Genomic DNA, 19,499 nt, shown 5'->3' on the forward strand with positions numbered 1-19,499 from the left:
TGAGCGCGTTCGCGCTCAGCGCAGGCGGGCGACAGCGCCCCCTGGCGGCTTGGAGTGAGGCGCGCTGCGCGTCCCCGACGCTTCCAGGCCACGGAGCGTCCTTGGTATCTCCAAGGATTTATTATCTCGGGATAATCACACTGCCAAGGCGGGAGAGCGCGGTGGGAGCAGCGGAAGAGCCTCAGCGCTGCGTTCCCCCCTCAGGGCTGTGGGAAGGCCGCGCGTTTTTCCATGGCTTCCCCAGCGGTGTGGCGGCGCGGGGCCGCCTGGCTGAGGGGCTGCCGAGGGAGCCGGGGCTGTGCCGGGGCTCGGGAGGTGGTGCCGACCTGCGAGCGCTACGCCGTGCGGAGGCTGCCCTTCGGGCGGCTGGCGGACGGAGATGTCGCCTTCTTCGAGCGCCTCATGCCCGGCAGGGTCCTCACCGGCCAGGAGGAGGTGAAGCCGTTTAACGTGGACTGGCTGAGGTCGGTGCGAGGTAAGGGAGCTGCTTGATGTGCTCGGGTGGTGAAACCGCCATCCTGCTTCCGTTAATTACCGGAATAGCGAGTTTGCCGAGGAAATCCCATCTTTATGGCGGATCGTATCTGTTCAGACCATAGAGTTGGGAGGGGCCCGTGAGGATTATCGAGTCCAGCTCCTGGCCCTGCACAGACAGCCCAGCAATCCCGCCCTGTGCCTGACAGCGTTATCCAAACGCTCCTGGAAATCTGGCAGCCCTGGGGCCGTGCTAATTCCCTGGGGGGCCTGTGGGTGCCCGACCGCCCTCTGGAGAAAAATCTTTTCGTGATATCCAACCTAACCCTTTGCTGACACAGCTCCAGCCGTTCCCTCTGGTCATCAGAGACCGGATGAGTGCCCCCCCCATCCAAAATGAGTTTTTCTCATAAAAATTATTCTTTTAAGAATTACCTGATGCCTGGTAAACTTACAGGATTTTGTTAAAAAAAAATCTAAATGCTCTGACTTAATTTTTTCCTGAGACAAGTTAATTCAGCTGACAGTTTTGCTTGACCCTCAGAAAAGAATATGAAAGCTTTTGGGAGACTTGATTGCAGCCTTCCAGTGCCCTAAGGGGGCTTATAAAAAGGAGGGAGAGACTTTTTATATGGGCCTGGAGTGGCAGGACAAGGGGAAATGGCTTCCCACTGCCAGAGTGGGGGTAGATGGGATATGCAGAAGAAATCCTACCCTGTAAGGGTGTTGAGGTCCTGGCACAGTTGCCCAGAGAAGCTGTGGCTGCCCCATCCCTGGAGGTGTCCAAGGCCAGTTTGGACGGGGCTTGGAGCAACCTGGGATAGTGGGAGGTGTCCCTGCCCATGGAGTGAGATGAACTTTTAGGGCCCTCCCAACCCAAATCATCCTGTGATTCTAAATCAAGCATGCTGAATTCTCTGTTGCTTCTGTCAAAGATTTCATGAGAATTTAAACCATTTCCCATTGCCCTCAGTGGCAGCCAAGTCTACCTGTACATGCAAAGTTTTTGCAGGGCTTGAAGGGAAAGGCTGCTGTTGAAATGTTTGTTGTCCAAGTGGTTGAAATGCCTGACAGTGGAGGGAGCATTGCTGATTCCCACCTCATGCTTTCCCCCCTGTTTCTTTCTGACCCCTGCAGAGCCACAGCTTGCCTTGAGAGTCCCTTGCTTTCATTGCAGGCTGCAGCCAGCTGGTGTTGAAGCCACAGACGACAGCAGAGGTGTCTCAGGTTCTCAGGTAACACTCACCTTCTCTGCTGGGCTTGGTGCTGAGGAGGCTTGGGTGGAGTCAGGGATCATCCAGCACGTGAAGGGAACTTGTAGGTGTTCACACACCAATTCCTTAAGCATTGGAGTTGCTGGAGTTGCTGAGGCAGTTTTCTTCATGACTTTTCTGTTCTGATAAATGGCTAAAATTAAGTATTGTACAGGTGCTCAGAAAAGAGAAGGTTTGTGAAAGATTCAGGAGGGTCTGTTTGAAAAGGTAAGGAAGGTTAAGACAGAGGTGGGCAGTTTGAGGATCTGTTTTATCCACACAGGTGTGAGCACAGCTCTGTTTGAGCGGTGCTGTGCCAGATCACTGTTTGGGTGAGGAGCTGAAAGGTGCAGGAATGTGCTCCTGGCTCTATTAAAACAGGGATGCAGAGCACAGGAAAGGCAGGCAGGGCTTCTGAAGGAGCTCTGGTGCTGTGGGGCTCTGTGCTCCCTTTTACAGGAGCTCTTGTCAGCTCAGAGAGGATGTGGTGGTTGGTGCTTGGCAGGGATGTGGCAGGTGGAGCAACTCAGGCACATTTGGTTGCCTACAGGGCAATAATTTTTTGGGAGGAGGAGGGCAGAAATCACTGCCAGAGGCTGGCTGTCAGAGCCCACCGAGGAGCCCAAGCTGTTAACACAGACTGCTGCAGAAACAGCTCCTGTAGAAACATAAGCAGTGCTTTCCAGGCAGATGTTGTGTGCCAGCTGTGTAGATACACACAGGGCTAACCCCAGATTGTTTGCTCAGCACTGGGCTGAGTTCAGACTGGAGTTGCACTTTCTCACTTTGTTATTGAAACTGTCTCCTTCCATCAGTTTAATCTTTTGTTGAAATCCTGCTTAATTTTAAGGAGTGCCGTGACAACAGTCAACATTCATGTTGAAGTGAAACTTCTCTGACAGACTGATTATGGCTCCTTAAATGCATAAAAATTCAGAAACCTTTTTCCTTCCAGGTACTGCTATGAGAGGAACCTGGCAGTGAACCCTCAGGGAGGGAACACGGGGCTTGTCGGGGGCAGCGTTCCTGTCTTTGACGAGATCATTCTCTCCACTGCTCTCATGAACCGGATCATCAGCTTTGACAAGGTGTCCGGTAAATATTACAGGGACCTGCAGCACAGAAATGAGCCCCAGCCTGCAAAACAGGCATTTTCCTGGGAACAGATAGCAGCAGGATCAGCAGGGTTCAGCCAGCAGAGCATCATAAGATTGTTTGTTTAGATTTGGGAGGTTAGGGATCAGGCTGATGTATCTTGTTCAGAGGGGGAGAACAACAAGCAGAGACAGACTTAATGGGATTATGTTTTAACCAGTCCAGAGTGGTGGGTTACAAGATATTGAGGTGATAGCAAAGTGTTCCTTGAGGCTTGAGGAGGGGGCAGTTCCCTGGAGCATGCAGACTTGTGCATTTAAGCTGAATCCCAGGAATTTTTGAAGGAAGAGGTGGCTCCATCTGCTCATGCTCCTGCTCCTTGAGGAGGCACCTTCTCAGCCACCAGCCTGTAGTAGGACATTTGTGTTGCAGGAATCCTTGTGTGCCAAGCAGGCTGTGTGTTGGAGAGGCTCAATGAGTACCTGGAGGAGCAGGGGTTTATCATGCCACTGGACCTGGGAGCCAAGGGCAGCTGTCACATCGGGGGGAACGTGGCCACCAATGCCGGGGGCTTGCGGCTCTTGAGATACGGCTCTCTGCGAGGGACTGTGCTGGGCCTGGAAGTGGTAAGGCGAGTACCTGGCAGTTCCTCTCTCTGTTTAATCCTCTGCTGCTTACTGCTTCCTGCTCTTCTAACTATGCAGCACACAGCCAAGCTCCTCTCCAGGCTTCCACTCTCGTCTTTTCCTTGTTGGGCTGTTTCCAGAAGGGTCAGCACATGTCTTAGAGCTCATTTTAATGGAATTATAGGATCACAAACTGGTTTGTGTTGGACAGGACTTTAAAGATCATCTTATGGTGTAAAGCCCACCTTGTAGGAGACTGTATGAGGCTGTAGGCGGCGGGCAGGACGGTCGGGACAGACGGAGAGATCTCTAAAGCCAGGTCTTGAAACGTGATTTCAAGAAACGTGTTGCTTATTGCAGAAGGGCGTGGGTGAAAGGGCCCTGCCTGGAGTGCCAGCTGCAGCTCGGAGCAGGGCAGTGAGAGGGCACGAGAAAGGGGCAAGAGAGAGAGCTAAGAGAGTGGTAAAAGAAGGAAGTAAGAGAGTTAGGGCAAGAGTTAAGAGAGCAAGGTTCCCATTGCAACACAATAAATCTTCTGTGTTGCATATTCTAATTTCCACTAACCAATCTAATATATTATACAAATCCTACAGCATTTACATACAGCTTATAAGAATCATTACATTACCACACTGTGTTACACATTCGGATCCCTTCTGCCAAGCCAGCAGGGTCTTCTCTGACCTTTGGACTTGCTTACCAGCAGAAGTTGTTCAGTCAAGGAAGGATTACTTTTGGCTGGCCATCCTATTGTCTTCTAGTTATTTAGTAACTAAGGTTTGGTATCTCAGAGATGGCTTTCATTTCAATCTTGGCTATGGTTTTCAAATTCTCGGAATCTTTTGCCTGGCAATCATATTTATAAGGTTTTCCTGATTCATCCTTCCCAGCACACCTCTTAACAGAGCTGTCTGCTTTGGGTACATTTGTCTACTGGCTGTATCCTAGGGTCTCTGCTGTTCCTCAGCTGCTAAAGGCTGGATGAGGGGTTCTACAAGTTTTCATGGCTGGTGACAAAATTTGGGCAGGGAATCATAGCTTGATTTTACTGCGTAGGCTTAGAAAGGACAGCATTTGTCTCAGGTCAGTTTGGTTCTAATGTCAAAATAGCCTTTAATAACCTGTCTTGGAGATACTCAGCCTCAAGTGGCAGAGGGTTTACTTCATTCTGCTTAACTGTTTACTGTTTCAAGTAGCTTTCCTTGTTTCTGCTGGGTAGTGGAAGCTAGGGCTGCAGAGAATGGCTGGTCCTCTCCACTACTAGCAAGAAAAGCAGTGCAGACTGGATCCTCTGTTGTTACTTGTGCTGATGGAGGGAGAGAAATAGCAGGGAAATATCTACTCTGTCCTGCACAGGTAGGATATAGAGGGGGGGGAAGAGCTGGGAATGGAGGAGCAATGTGGGAATGGGCTGCAGCTGTGTCCCCATGCTCAAGGTGAGTGACACTTCCCATCAGCTTGGTCATAGGCAAGTTCATGCCAGCAGATTCCCAGCCAGGTGCTGTGACTGGGCTCCTGTGTTCCCACAGGTGCTGGCTGATGGCTCAGCCCTGGACTGCCTGACCTCTCTGCGCAAAGATAACACGGGCTATGACCTGAAGCAGCTCTTCATCGGATCCGAGGGCACCTTGGGAGTTATCACTGCTGTCTCCATACTCTGTCCTCAGAAGCCTAAGGCTGTGAATGTGGCATTCCTAGGTAGAAGCTGATATTAATGATTTCACACCTGAATTCAGAGGCTGAGAATAGGGATAGACAGGAGAAAGCACTGCTCAGCCTGCTGAGCAGCATCAGCTGGTTTCTGGGAAATAGTGTAGGGCTCTGTGCTAAATACCTGTGCAGATATTTAGTATCTGTTGAAATACCTGCAAGGGCAGGTTGTTCTGTAAAGAAAGTGGAGCCAGGAGGTTAGCAGGGTGAGGAGGCAGGCAGGACAGTCCCCTCACTGGTGAGGGCAGGGCTGGTCTGACAGGCTCAAGAGATGAACAGGGCAAGACTGTGACAGCAGGCAGAGGCAGCCACCATGCAGAAGTCAGGTGAGCAACAAGGTGATGAGGCAAGGCTGGGAAATCACATATGCAGGTCAGGCTCTGGATCAGCAGAGTGTGTGGCCAGGCACAGCTGCTTAGAAACTGCTTCTGGGTGTCCCTCAGCAGGTCCAGAGTTATTTATGGGGAGCCTTCACTGAGAGTTTTTTACTTCTCAGAAACCTCCAAATGGTTTGGGGTGGTGTGTGTTTTTTGCTCCTGATTCCTCTCTGTTCTGTCTGAAGGGTGTCAGAGTTTTGCCAAGGTTCTGGAAACATTCACAACCTGCAGAGCCATGCTGGGTGAGATCCTGTCTGCCTACGAGTTCATGGATGAGAAGTGCATGGAATTGGTTGAGAGACACCTCAAACTGTCCAGCCCAGTGGCAGGTACCAGTGATATTCACGTTGTAGAAAGGGGCACTGTACTGCTTGGAGGTTTTTAGACTACTTTTAAATACTTCTAAAAATTGGTCATTTTAAAAAGTTGACTCATTGGCTTTAAAAGGTTGGTGATTGTGTGGGCATCCCTCATAATTTTTGTATCTCATATATCCATTCCAAACACCTTTTATCTTTAAAAATGAGACTTTTTAGTTGTATTTGTCCTCACAAAACTGCTAACTTTCTGTAAAGTGGTTGCTTAATAAAAGATCTAGCATGTCAGTGAGGTGCCCTTCAGATATGACTGTCCTCTCTGGCACCAGAGTCTGGGCACACAACATGTGGGGAAAGCTCCAAAACCTGCCCTGAACTCCTTTGTTTTGCCCCAGGGCATCTACTTACTTTGTTCTCCCTCATCCTCAGACAGCCCTTTTTATGTTTTAATTGAAACCTCGGGCTCCAACTCAACTCATGATGAAGAAAAATTGAACAACTTCCTAGAACAGGCCATGGCTTCTGGTTTGGTCACTGATGGAACTGTGGCAACGGACCATAAGAAAATGAAGGCAAGTCAGTGTTTCCTCTTCCACAAATCTTTTTGACATGTGTTTGTATTTTATGTAGGGAAGTGTTCAGGCTCATGTTTGGTGTGTGCAAACCAAGAGCTACTTGGTTTATATGGATTTGTGTGATCCTTGATTGCTCAGGTGCTGTGGAGCCTGCGGGAGAGAATCACCGAGGCCCTCACTCACGAGGGTTACGTGTACAAGTACGACATCTCCCTGCCCGTGGGGAAGCTCTATGACCTCGTCACTGACATGAGGGCTCGGCTGGGCCACGGTGCCAAAAATGTCGTGGGGTATGGCCACTTGGGTAAGTGAGGGTGCTGGGAAAGGGGATGGCCATTCTGTGCCGCGGGTGAGAGGCTTAAATTGAGGGCTGTGGAAGAGGAGGGTGCTTCAGGATCTTTGTGTTAGAATTTCACTGCTTTCAAACTACTTTCCATATACTGATGGCAGGTTGCTGGCCAGTGAACCACAGAACTGGTCATCTGTGTCTTCTTGCTGTGTACTCTCTATTTCAATGTGTATTTTGCTCAGTTGGACCATCAGTTTGGTTGATGTACTTAGACACCTTTGGCAGATAACCACTTTCCTGTCCAAAGTAATTAATCCCACTAGAAATCAGTGTTTTGTGAGCCCTTAACCCTCGAACAGAGAGTGATAATGATAAATGCACAGAAAGGCTGATAGCATACTGGGAAACTAGTCTGGTTTTACAAGCAGGTAAATTGCTCATTTAGCAGAGTTGTTTTGTTACCAAAAAAAGAAAAAAACCACGGAGCACTCTTGAGCACACTTGATTAGGGATCGTTTGAAAGACACGTTGTATAACAAAGGCTCCTTGTTGGTAGCTCTTTGAGGACTGAGCTTTGTGCTGTGGGGGTTTGCTAGGATGCAGGAAGAGGTTCCAATGGAGGAGGATGAGTTAGTTGGTTAGTTGTATTTATCTTTGTGTGTTTTGTCTTTCCGAGTACCCAGCAACTTCTGCCTAATCAAATACTGTCACACAGAGTGGCAAAAGGAGAAATTGTTCTGCTTTCTTTGTTTCTATTGACACGGTGCCAAAGCGCATTTAGAGCATTGCACAAACATAATAGGGAGAGAAAAAGTGATGAAGGGCCGTGTTAGAATCTAATGATCATTATGAAATGCCATTGGGGAAGTCTTTGTCATGAAATCACGGTGATGGCACAATCATTAATGCAGCACACTGGGAATTTTAAAATCACAGAAGTCAGAGTTTGAAAGTAGCTTAACTCTGAACCCTTCCTCAAATATTGCACTGGAAACATGGAAAAGCAAAGATCCTATTTGAATTATTTGTGCACGGAGAGGCTGATGTTTGTAGGACAGTGAGCTTGTCCTTTTTGCACAGTTTGCAGACTAACAAAGGCGCAGTTGTTTGAGATCGTGGAGGAGCCAGGAATGAGTATCCATTGCAGGGCCACCAGGTTTTTCTCCCAGGCCCACCTGTGCAATGTTTTCTTCCAGGAGATGGGAACTTGCACTTGAACATCACGGCGGAGTCCTACAGCCATTCCCTGCTGGATGCCATCGAGCCCTTTGTGTATGAGTGGACTGCGAGGTGCAGTGGGAGCATCAGTGCTGAGCACGGGCTGGGCTTCAAGAAGAAGCAATTCATTCAGTACAGCAAACCACACAAGGCAGTGGTGCTCATGCAGCAGTTCAAAGCCATGCTGGACCCCAAAGGGATCCTCAACCCCTACAAGACACTGCCCTCAGCTCCTGAGAGGAGCATGAGCTGAGGATCCAGCAGAGCTGGGCAGCTCCAGCTCCATACCTGCCCTTGAGCCATAAACACATTGGATCTGCAAGCACGTGGAGTGTTTGATTTTGTTAGTGGGATGGAAAAGTAAAGGAACGTGGTTGCTCTTTTTGGGGGTGCCTGCTCTTGCTGAAGAACACACTGCTGGGTTTCCTGCTTAGTCTGAACATTGAAACCAAACATGGAGATACTGAGTGCATATGAGTATTCCAACTCTCTCTCCCCTTGGGTTTGCTCTGATTTATCAGTGGCAGCAACCAAAGGAGGCATTTTCTCACTTGTGCTGTGCAAGTAAAGCATCAGAGACACAGGAGATGCAAGTGTTCCAAGTGAAGGTGTTGTTCTTCTTCACTTATTTTATCTAAAATGCACTTATCCCACAGCCCACAACAGCATCTGGGTATGCCCTTTTAGTGATGCCACCTCCAGGCTGTCCCAAATAATCATCAGTGTTGTCCCATGTACCGGTTTGCAGTGCTGGAAGGACTGGCCAGAAAAGAGAGAGTGCTGGAGACCTAGCTTCTGGATTGTATCAGCTGGAGGAGAAATACCAGCAGCCAGGCTGAGGGAGGGGATCCCAGCCCTCCTGCCTGCCAGGGGCAGCCTCTAGGCATGCCAGTATTTCCTTGACTTCTAGTCTGTTCTTCACAGCAAATCATGATTTCCTCTCACAGAGAGGTGTAAAATTATCCCTTCCAACCTGGCTGGATAATATCTGGGATAATCCAGAGTGATAATCCAGAAGGACAGGGCTTGGAGCAACCTGGTCTAGTGGAAGGTGTCCCTGCCCATAGCAGAGAAGTAGAACAAGATGGGCTTTAAGGTCCCTTCCAACCCAAACCACTCTGTGACTCTGTGCTGGGAGTGCTGTGGAGTCTCTGGAGGGACCAGAGGCCTGGCAGAGGGATCTGCACAGATTCACCCCTGTGACCAATGGCACAGAATCACTAAATCCAAGTGCTGGATTGTGCACCAAGGCTGGATCAGTGGTGAGCACAAGTGTAAGTTGGGAGGGGAGTGGCTGGGGAGCCCTGCTGGAAGGATCTGGGGGGCTGGTTGGCAGCAGCTCAGTAGGAACCACTGCCAGGAGGGCAGATGGCATCCTGGGGGCACCCAACAGCGTGGCCAGCAGGTCAGGAGAGGGGATGGTCTGGCTGTGCTCAGCACTGGGACAGCTCACCCAGAGTGCTGCAGCACTGGAGATGATGGGGGGGTGCTGGAGTGTGTCCAGAAGAGGAGACCCATGCTGGGGCTGGGAGGAGGCTGAGGGCTCTGGGTTTGTCTGGTTTGGAGAGAAGGAGGCTGAGGGAAGAACCTTATCCCCCTCTGCAGGTCCCTGAGGAGGGGGCATAGAAAGAGAAGTGCTGATCTCAAAGCAGGGCCAGGGGAGGTTCAGGATGGACATCAGGAAGTGTTTCTTTCTGGAGCATACAATCAAATACTGCACCAGGCTTCCTGGAGAGGTGGTTGATGCCCCAGGCTGCCAGTGCTCAAGAGGCATTTGAAGAATGGTGTAACTCTAAGGCAGCCCTGAACTGGTCAGGCAGTTGGATCAGAAGATTGTGCTAAGTTCCTTCCGGCTGAACTGTTCTGTTCTAACATGGAGGGTTTTGTTGGTTTTGGGGTTTGGTTTTATGTGCTACAGTCTGTTCTGTAATTTATGGTTTGTTGTGCAAACCCACATTGTCACTCTTGTGCTACAGAGGACAGTGAGTCATTCATCTTCTGGCTTAGTTGGTGTTTGCTAGTCATGTCCGTATTTACTGATATGTGTCACTCTTAAGCCAGGCTCTCTTGTATCCAAATAAAGCAGGTGGTGATAAGAAAGAGCAGGGGATTTTCTGAAGATGGATAGTGTCACTAATCTGACAACCTTTTACAACCAACAGATGTTTTCTGTCAACATGGGCAGAACAGGGGATGTTAGCAAAGCCTTTGACGCTCTTTCCTACAATCTTCTCCAGGCTACACAGGGATTTGAGCTGCCTGGCCTAATGGAAAGTGGCCTCTGCTCATGGCAGGGGGACTGGAACAAAATGAGCTTTTCCGACCCAAAACCATCCTGTGATTCTCCTGGACTGCCTGGGTGGGCTGTGGGACAGGTAATAAGCTGGCTCAGGCTGTGCTCAGAGGGCACCAATTGATGGATTTACTCAGGTGTACTGGTTTGGGAAGCCTTGCTGGATGGCATGAGAGTGTAGGAAAGGTGAAGTCTTATGCAGTAGCTATCTTCTCCACTGCTTTTTGGTGATGTTGGCTCTTCCACAGAGCAGTAAAATAAATGTCCCATCCAGAGCCTTGTTCTTCAAAGAAAACCCATCCTAAAGAGTGTTTTCTTCTGTTTTAAGGCAGAACACAGTCTCTCCCAGGCTGCACACTGTCAGATTGCACTAAGGATGCTGGCCTGTGCTCGGCAATGTGTTCCATTGCCCTTCTCAGTACAGTTCTAAGATCACACCTCTTTCAGCTTGGCCACATGGATGCTTTTGACAGAAATACCTCCATGGCCTGCCAGTATCTAATCCTGCTCCCCATTCTTGTCCATTCACCCGTTTCTTTCCACTATGACACACTCCCCACCTCTCCCTTCATTCCTCAGGATGAGTCAGAGAGGATCCGATTGTTCTCTTCTGAGGTGAAGCAAAGTGAACAATGCCATCATTTTCAAAGAGGAAGAATTTTGTAATGGAAATGGTGGTCAGGCATTGGAAGGGGGTGCCCAGGGAGGTGGTAGAGTCCCCACACCTGGAGGTGTCCAAGGAATACCTGGACATGGCACTGAGGGCTCTGGGCTGATTACAAGGTGGGGATTGGTCAGAGGCTGAATTCAGTAGTCTTGGAGGTCTCTTCCAACCCAAATGGTTCTGGAATTCTGTGGCTCTGTGAAAGGAGAAGACAGCCTGTACAACACAGCCTGTGCTGCTTGAGTGTGGGGTGCTGAAAAAATATGGGAAGTCGACGATGCCGTTGGAAAAGAAATATGCAGGATTTGCTTTCTGCCAGGACAGGCTGTTGCAGCTAGTTCTTTCTGGATCAGGCTGTTTATATTTTCTGCCTTTTTCCTACACCATTCTTTCTTTTTTTTCCCCTAAACTACTGACCATCACTGTGTAAAATGCAGACTTTTTACATGAAAGGCTCTTTTTGGGAAGCAGAACTTTCCATAATTCTCCTTTTCAGCTGTGTACAGAGAGGGTGCTTGGGAGGGAAACACACAACCCTGTGCTGTGGCTGGGGAAGTTCTGGCACGGCTCCATTTAACCATCTTCCTTACATGTGAAGATCCTAAAGTTCCATGTAAGTTTTACTGTTTCACTAAACAATAGAGCAGTTCCCTGAGGGCATACAAGGGAGGAGTTGGTGCAGGGTTATTTTATAATATCTTTCCTAGACTTCACTTCTGTGTTCTCAGTGATGCTTTCACATAATGGTGCATTGTTGTTTATAGGAGGGAGAGAGAGGGGGTGTGTGTAATTTTAGAAATAATAATTGTGACAGGAATTTCTAATTCAAAATTCTAATTTTTCTGAGATAGACTTAAATACTAGAATGCTGTGGATGCTCCACACTTAGAGCCAGTGGACCAGTGGTGTGGTTTTGCCTCTCTCTGTACAGGTTTATGGCTGGGATGGAGTTAATTTTCTTCACAATGGCTGGTCTGGATCTGTGTTTGGATCAGCGATGGAAGCACAGGAATGTTGTAGATGTTGCTGAGTGGTGCTTGCACAACATCAAGGTCTTCTCTGCTCTTCACCCTGCCCCACCAGTGTGGGGCTGGGAGGGGGCTGACCCTGACTGACCACAGAGGTCTCCCACACCACAGGAGGCCACAATCAGCTATAAAAGCTGGGGAGGAAGGAGCAAGGGGGCTGTTCCCAAATCACCATTCCACATGATGGAGCCCAGCTGTCCTGGGATGGCCGAACACCCGCCTGTGGTGGGAAGCAGGGAGTGAATTCCTTTTGGTTTGCTTGCATGTGCAGGTTTGCTTTACATGTTCAACTGCCTATATCACAACCCATGAGTTTTTGCATTCCACCTACTGATGCCTCCCCATCCCACTGCGAGGGCCTGACCCCCAACAGGAAGCAGAGGCAGGATGGAGTGATGAATCCCACCCCAGCTGGCTAATCCTGTATCACCTGGCTGCCCTTCCCTGCCCAGTCTCTGAGCAACCCACCTCCACATGAAGACAACTATTCGTGCCTGGCACCGTTTTTTTTTTTTTTTTTGCCGTAACCAAAGCTGACAATTCGTGTACAGCACCCCAGGAGAGAGCAATGAATCAATTGTAAAAGTGTAAAAAATGGGCTTTTGTGATCCATGGGCTCTACCAGCTCCTGAGTGAGAAATGGCACAGCTGACGTGTGTAATGTAACAGGAGAGAGGTGGCTGAAACGTGCCCCCCCTGCCAGCAGCAGCTGGTGCTATGCCAAGAGTAACCCTAGAAATTCTCCATAAAAGAGCACATTGACTCAGGTTCTACCAAGAAACTCAAGCAAAGCAACCCTACACCTTGCTAATCTCTGCATCTTGGTAAGCACTGGAGTTGGGGCTGCTCTGGGGAAGCTGTGATTTAAAAAGAAATGCTGTGTATTTGGGTGCTCTGGAAATGTAGCAAGGTAGGTGAAGGATCCTGGAGTGCTGAGGATTTGGCTGCTAGTGGGGTGCATTGGGCCAACAGCATGCAAGGGTTAGAAGGGTGGCACTGTGTGTGGGGAGGGAAAGGGGACACCAGGAGGTGCATGGAACATTAAATAGCTATAAAAAACCAAAGTAACAACTCAATCCCCCCCTAATCCAGGCTGGGAGATGGGTACACTTTGTGTTACCCTAATGTGGAGAGCATTGGCTACATCCTGGTATCACCCACCTCCAGACCTGCAGGACAGATTCTGCTCTCCCAGAGCAAACTGCAGCCATCAAACCCAGTTTGTGAAGTGAAATCTAAAATTCCTGCATAATACGAATTGTAACAGTTGTTAATAACACCAGAGAAAAAAACATAAAATAATGCTTTAGGGGCAAGATTTCTCCTTCCCAAGGCCTGGATACAGCCACATCTGTTAAGCTCTTAACCTCCAGCTACAATAATTGCATTTTTTACCAAAATGTTTGAAGTCTAAATGTTATAAGGGGAATTTTCCATAGGTGAACACCATTCCTATTTTGCTGTTGTTCATGGTTTGTCCTTGCCAAATGTGTCTGGCAGCCAATTCCTGTCCTTACCAGCAAGAAGCAGATAAAAGGGACAGCAGGCACTGAGCATGGTCCCTGGGTCCTACTGTGAGCCCCCAGCACCTCCCTCCTACAGCCAGGAGAGAAAGGGTTCAATCCCCCTCTAAGGAATCCTGATTAAACCTTTCCTCCCCGGCAAAGCTGCTGTGAACACTGTGTCCCGAGGCAGCAACACATACCTGTGTTGATGTCCTACCATACCAGCACTTTTCATGGCTTATTAATTAACTCCCACCCACTCCAGGAAACACCTAGCCCCTCCCTTTGTCCTCACCTGTCCCAGCCATTTATAGCAGTGAAGGGATGCTAGAAATAGAGACGTGGTCACTAAGAGCCAGAGGAGACAAACAGGCACTGGAGTCGATTTGCAAAGGAGATATTTCCCAGTTCTCAGCAGCATGAAAAGCTCTGGGTACACTCCAAGGTAAGGGCAGAGGGAGCTGAGTGCTCGGGGTGCCAAACTAAAACTTGCTTTGCAGGAAGCTCTGGTTAAGTAATTTCTGGAAGTTGTTAATTACCTAATAGAGTTAGTTACAGTTTACTCCAGGGAAGGGATTCATTTTGCCGTTAGTATTTCTTGCCTGTGTTCCAGGTCTTTTAATTGAAAAGAACCTTGTTAGCTTTTATGCAGATGTCTGTTATTTTCAGCTTAAGCCGAAGGAACAAGAAGGGGATCCCAAGCCTTAAACTATCTATAGCTGGACCTGTAAGAGAGGTAGTTCTCCGTGTTTTCTTCTGCAGAGGGGAGATAGCCCAGCACAGGCTGGAAAAGCAAGTGGAACCTCTGGCACCAGACTTGCCAAGTGCTCCGTGGGTTTTTTGGCTTAGAATTTTGTATCTTAGCAATCAGCTCCCAAATGCTTCCCAAAGGTCTTCCAAGTTTGTTCAGGTAACTTCAGCACAGCATTCAAGTTGGGGCTTTCTCTCTTTAACTTTGCTTTGCCAGATATTAGAGGTCTTTTGCAGCCTAAACAATTCCATGATGCTGTGCAGGTCAGAGACTTGCAGTGTTATGACAAGCTGTGTGACATTAAGGGAACACAGTTTAAGGCTGCCACAGAGATGTGGCAGGGTGGTGGGGGCCAAGCAGGAGTGAAACCCCAGTGCAGGTTTGCAGGTATAGAATCAGAAGATTCTGATCTGGCAGGAATCCACAGGGATTGTCAAGTGCAACTCCTGGTCCTGTAAAGGACAGCCGCAAATACCACACCAAGTGTGTGAGAGCACTTTCCAAATGTTTCGTGATATTATCATAATTTCCATGACATGCATTTGAAGCATAGAGAGCCTGAAATGTAATTGTTCTCAGCAGACTTTTAAACAGTTGTCATGTCTTACTCATTCTGGAATGAGTACTGGAAGCAAGGTCTGGTAGCAAATCCCACACTGGCCCTGTGCTGTTTTCTGGGAGAGCAGTCACACTGTGTTCAAAATTGTGTTTGCTCTAGGTGACGATCCTGCATGCTTTCTGTCAGTAAAAACCCTGAAACATTTCAAGAGCTCATTTGTTTCCAAGCATAAGATGTGATGGAGGAGAGAATGGTGCCATCAGTTTGTTCTGTGAGGTTTGTTTATTCAGCCACCTTATTCCCACAGTGTGTGTGGGGATGTCACACTGCAGCCAGTGACAGCCCTGTGAGTGCGTCTGTGGGTGGCTCAGCCCAGGGGGACAGGGGGACAAAACCCCCTGCAGTGGTCAGGCACAGGACTCCATGAGTGCACTGGCCTGCACCCTGTGTACCTGTAACCCTCTTCTCATCCCCAGGGTATCTGTTTTCCCACACTGCTCCCTGGGGAACTCTTCAATCCCTGCCCTTGGCTCTTTCTCTGGACACTTTCCTTGCTCGCCTTCGCTGGGCTGAGGTGCAGGAGAGTTCCTTCCATGTCACCACTCCTTGCTTGTTCCCTGGGATGGAAGGCAGATATCCATCCATCCATCCATCCATCCATCCATCCATCCATCCATCCATCCATCCATCCATCCATCCATCCATCCTTTCATCCATTCCAGACACAGGAACAAGCGCCATGCCATAAAAATTCGTTGTTTGTCACCCCTGGGATAAGAAGCCTGCCATTTCTGTGTGGGGGCTGGCACCTGCATGTACCATGTCCTGCAGGGATCAGTCACTCTTGCTCTTTAAAACTGAAGGTTACTTCCAGGAAGCAACAATAGTTTGGGCCTAGATAATGCAAACTTTCATTCCTCCCTGTGTCTCCAGGACCAAATCTAGCTGTTATTTGGTTTGGGGCACATCCAGATGAAATGGGTCTCCTGAGAGCATTCAGGCTAGAGATGAGCTCGGTGTGCTGAATAATTGTGTCAGAATAATTGGAGGCAGAATGGCACCATGTAATAATTTATTTAAGTAAGCAATTATTAAAATATTGTGGGATGCCTTGAGGTGATAAGGTGCAGAGGCCTGCAGAGCTTGTCTTCTTGCAGCAGAATGGATTGATAGTTCTTCCAGAGCATATTGTGATCCAGATCTGCCTTCAGGATGATTTTGGGTGTATGTGATTTGTTTGCCTCATAAAACATCATTCAGAGTTGCCATTTTGGGGACACTACCTAAATTAATAAATGAACTGTTACTGCACTCATTAAACTCAACAGGAAAGGTGCAGCAGGAGGATGTCAGCTGAGGAAGGACCTCCAAGCAGGCAGGGTGATGTGCTTGGGAAAACCATCACACGTATGGCAGCTTCAGTTTAAATGAAAGATCAAGATTGGCACAGGGGCTGTGTGTAGCCTGCTTGCTGTCCTTGGGCTCCTCTGCCTTTCTTCTTCCATCTCATCTCCAAAGACAGGGGATTGTCCTACCCCCATCCCCCTAACAGGCCTGCAGACAAAAAATTAAGAAATCCTGATGAAATCTTGCCTGCAGGTCTGTCTTGAAACTCTTCATGCAGGTGTGCTGCAAATTCTGTCAGAGGTTGGTACCAGCTGTGGCGGCTGAGGGTCTTCCCTGTCTTTGGGAAGAGCTCTTGGAGGAAGGCTTGAAGGCTTGCTTGCTCCCTTTGGAGAGTGGGAGCCATAAGTGTGACCATACCATGCTGTTAATTGGGATTCTAGAAAAGCTAGAAAAGCTCTGTGTGATGAGAGAAGTCAGATCAAACTTGATGGTGAAAAATTCCTTTTAAGAGGGCATCAGATCTTCAAAAGATCCTTTCTCTGTCCCAGCTGGAGTGCAGTGGTGATGATCATGGTACCATAGGATGGTTTGAGTTGAAAGAGACATTAAAGACCTGTTCCAACCTCCTGCAACGTGCAGGGTCACCTTGATACATTGGTTAATCAGTGTTGGAAAAGACTACATCATCATAATCCGCCTCGCCCCATTTGAAAATGGGGTGTAATAAATCCATTACAGATGCTGTTGGGTTATTTGATTCTGTCTTAAAAAAACCATATTTATATTGCAAAAGAACGTCAGTTTAATGGGTTTTTTCCAATTCCCAACTTCTGCAGTGATGTGATTACAGGAGCCGCTCAGGTTTCTCACTAGGAAAGCCTTTATGCCCCTACAAAGGGCTTGTTTTCTGGTGAATAATCTGGGAGTTTGAATAGTGAATAAGCTCTAAAGCCCCAGAAAACCAAAAGAAAAGCAAAACAAAAGGCAGCCAAGCAGAGCAGGAGGCTGTGGGAAGAGCTTAGGCTCTGCCTGAAGCACACTGTGTCTTGCCAAAGGCCAAAATTAGGAGAGAAATCGTGAAAGCACAATTTCTCACTGTCATACCTCTTAACAGCTGTCACAGCTCAGGGTCCAAAGGTGACTGTCAAAGCTGAGATGTAAAACTGTGCCCATGGTGATTTAAAACTCCTGAGGGCAGGGTGCGAGATGTGGTGGTCCAGGGAAGGACTATTGGATAAAAATCCACAGAAACTCTACTTTTTTCCCAGGAATGTCAGGTGTCTCATCATTTTCAGCCTCTGCCTGGGACTTACCTGCCTCTCAGCATTCTTCCATATGAAGAATAATTACAGGTAAGTGAGGGAGAAGCCAGGTTGCAGTTTTCTGTGCCTGGAGCAGCTGGGACATTGCCTCTGATACCTGATTTATCTATCATGAGGCTTGGGCTAAAGCTCAAAGTGGGGTGGCCCAAAGTTAGGTCCTAGATCCATATTTGGGGGAGGAATTGAATTAGCTGAAGCACAGCCTCTTTGGGACAAAATCAGCTGTGTGGGAAAAGGGGATTGAGCTGAAATCTTTGATAAGTGAGAGTCTGGAAAGGGGGAAAACTTGAGGGGAAAAACATCTACACTGGGGGTTTGGGGCTGATTTGGATACAGCCTTGGAACCAGCTACAGGTGTTGTGTCAGAGGAGCACCTGGGTTTGGCTTTGCCAGGTCTCAGAGATGGGGTGCAGCTTCAGAGAATCTCTTTGCCCCATCTGTCACATTCCTGTAGGATCTCAAAGAGCCAGGAGGAGCTGCTGATCCCTCCCACGCCATGCCATGCCAAGACAAACGTCATGTTCCTCAAAACCCACAAGACTGCCAGCAGCACTGTGCTCAACATCATGTTCAGGTTCGCAGAGAGGTACAACCTCACTGTCGCCCTCCCTGCTGACCAGCTCTTGCACCTGGGATACCCAAGGACTTTCGTGGCCCAGTTTGTGGAGGATTTTAAAACCATAGGCCAAAATTACAACATCATGTGCAACCACCTGCGGTTTAACCCTTTGGAGGTAAGAAAGAGCCATGACACCTAAGGAGAAACTTGGTTGGGACAGGACTAACCTCTTCTTCCTCCCACAAATAGGTAAAAAGGGTGATGGCAGCCAACACCTTCTACTTCTCCATCCTGAGGAACCCCATTCCTCTGCTGGAGTCTTCCTACATCTACTACAAGAACAATGCGCCTGCCTTCAGTAACTCCAAGAATGTGAACGACTTCCTGGCATCACCAACAAAGTATTACCACCCAGAAAGTTACAGGGAAAACATCTACGCCAGGAATATCATGTGGTTTGACTTTGGCTACGATAACAACGCGGAGGATGACACGCAGTACACCCAGGCTGTCCTGGAGGAGATTGAACAGAACTTCCACCTCATCTTGATAGCAGACTACTTTGATGAGTCCATGATCCTCTTGAAGCACACTTTGTGCTGGGATCTGGATGATGTAATTTACTTCAAGCTCAATTCCAGAAGCCAGGACACTGTCCAGACGTTGACTCCAGAAAGCGAGGAGCAGATAAAAACATGGTGCTCACTGGACTGGAAGCTGTACCTGCACTTCAACCAGAGCTTCTGGAGAAGAATTGAGGAGACCATAGGGCTTGAGGTGCTGAAAAAGGAGGTGGATCACCTGCGGGCCAGACAGAAGGAGCTCATGGAGACTTGTCTCTCAGAGCAGGAGGCAGTGAGGAAAAAGGACATCAGGAATAAAGCTCTCCTGCCTTTCCAGTCAGGGGCTGCAAACATCCTGGGTTACAACCTCAAACAAGATTTGGATAACAGGACTCTGAGAACCTGCCTGAAAATGGTGATGCCAGAGCTCCAGTACACATCCTACCTTTATGCTGTCCAACACCCCCACAAGAAGAGGAAAGATGTGGAACTCCCATTGCTGTGGACCAACCTCCAGGAGAGGAGTGTCCAGCTCCCAAAGTCCAACTAGGACATGTGGCAACCCACTGTGGCTTCCCACTGCTTTGCATCACCCCTTGTCTGACTCACAACTGACCCACAGGATTCTTGTGCATGAGGGGGAGGCAGTGGAGGCTTTGTTTAGGGTCAGCAAGTTGGTGGTTGGTCTCTTTTTGGGGACCTTGAGCCAAAGGTTTTGCATTGAGTAGATCCTGGGTGATCCCACCTGCCTGCTCCCAGCTGGAGGAAGCCAGGCTGGCTGCAGCTGGCTAAGACATTCCAGCCTCTTAATCATTAATCACGAGCGTGATCATTTGCCTTCATTTGATTTTACTTGATATCCATCATTACATCAGTCTGGTCACAGTTCACTGAAGCAAGTCCTGATTTTTGGAGGATTTAGGGGAGGGGAGAGAAGTGAGGGGAGTGTGATAAGGGGACACAGTGCTGGAAGA

At 48.6% G+C, this 19,499-nt stretch overlaps 2 protein-coding genes across 3 annotated transcripts; both read left to right on the top strand.

The window, feature by feature from the left end:
• Positions 1-62: 62 nt before the first annotated feature.
• Positions 63-8,316, top strand: LOC117000675 (D-2-hydroxyglutarate dehydrogenase, mitochondrial-like). Its single transcript, XM_033068559.2, has 9 exons — positions 63-475; positions 1,652-1,709; positions 2,683-2,822; positions 3,255-3,448; positions 4,978-5,146; positions 5,721-5,864; positions 6,282-6,424; positions 6,566-6,731; positions 7,913-8,316. Exons 1-9 carry the CDS (start codon positions 232-234, stop codon positions 8,185-8,187), a joined length of 1,533 nt encoding a protein of 510 aa, XP_032924450.1. The 5' UTR covers positions 63-231; the 3' UTR covers positions 8,188-8,316.
• A 315-nt stretch (positions 8,317-8,631) lies between these two features.
• LOC117000676 (galactose-3-O-sulfotransferase 2-like) lies at positions 8,632-19,420 on the top strand. 2 transcript variants are annotated; one of them, XM_033068561.2, is made up of 4 exons: positions 8,632-9,208; positions 17,350-17,433; positions 17,858-18,137; positions 18,212-19,420. In XM_033068561.2, exons 2-4 carry the CDS (start codon positions 17,417-17,419, stop codon positions 19,073-19,075), a joined length of 1,161 nt encoding a protein of 386 aa, XP_032924452.1. In that variant the 5' UTR covers positions 8,632-9,208; positions 17,350-17,416; the 3' UTR covers positions 19,076-19,420. The 2 variants fall into 2 exon arrangements, with proteins under 2 accessions (XP_032924452.1, XP_032924451.1); XM_033068560.1 differs by lacking the exon at positions 8,632-9,208 and having other exon boundaries at positions 9,399-17,433.
• The last annotated feature ends 79 nt before the right edge of the window (positions 19,421-19,499 follow it).

Source organism: Catharus ustulatus, chromosome 10, assembly GCF_009819885.2.
Source record: "Catharus ustulatus isolate bCatUst1 chromosome 10, bCatUst1.pri.v2, whole genome shotgun sequence".
NCBI classification, from domain to species: Eukaryota; Metazoa; Chordata; class Aves; order Passeriformes; family Turdidae; genus Catharus; species Catharus ustulatus.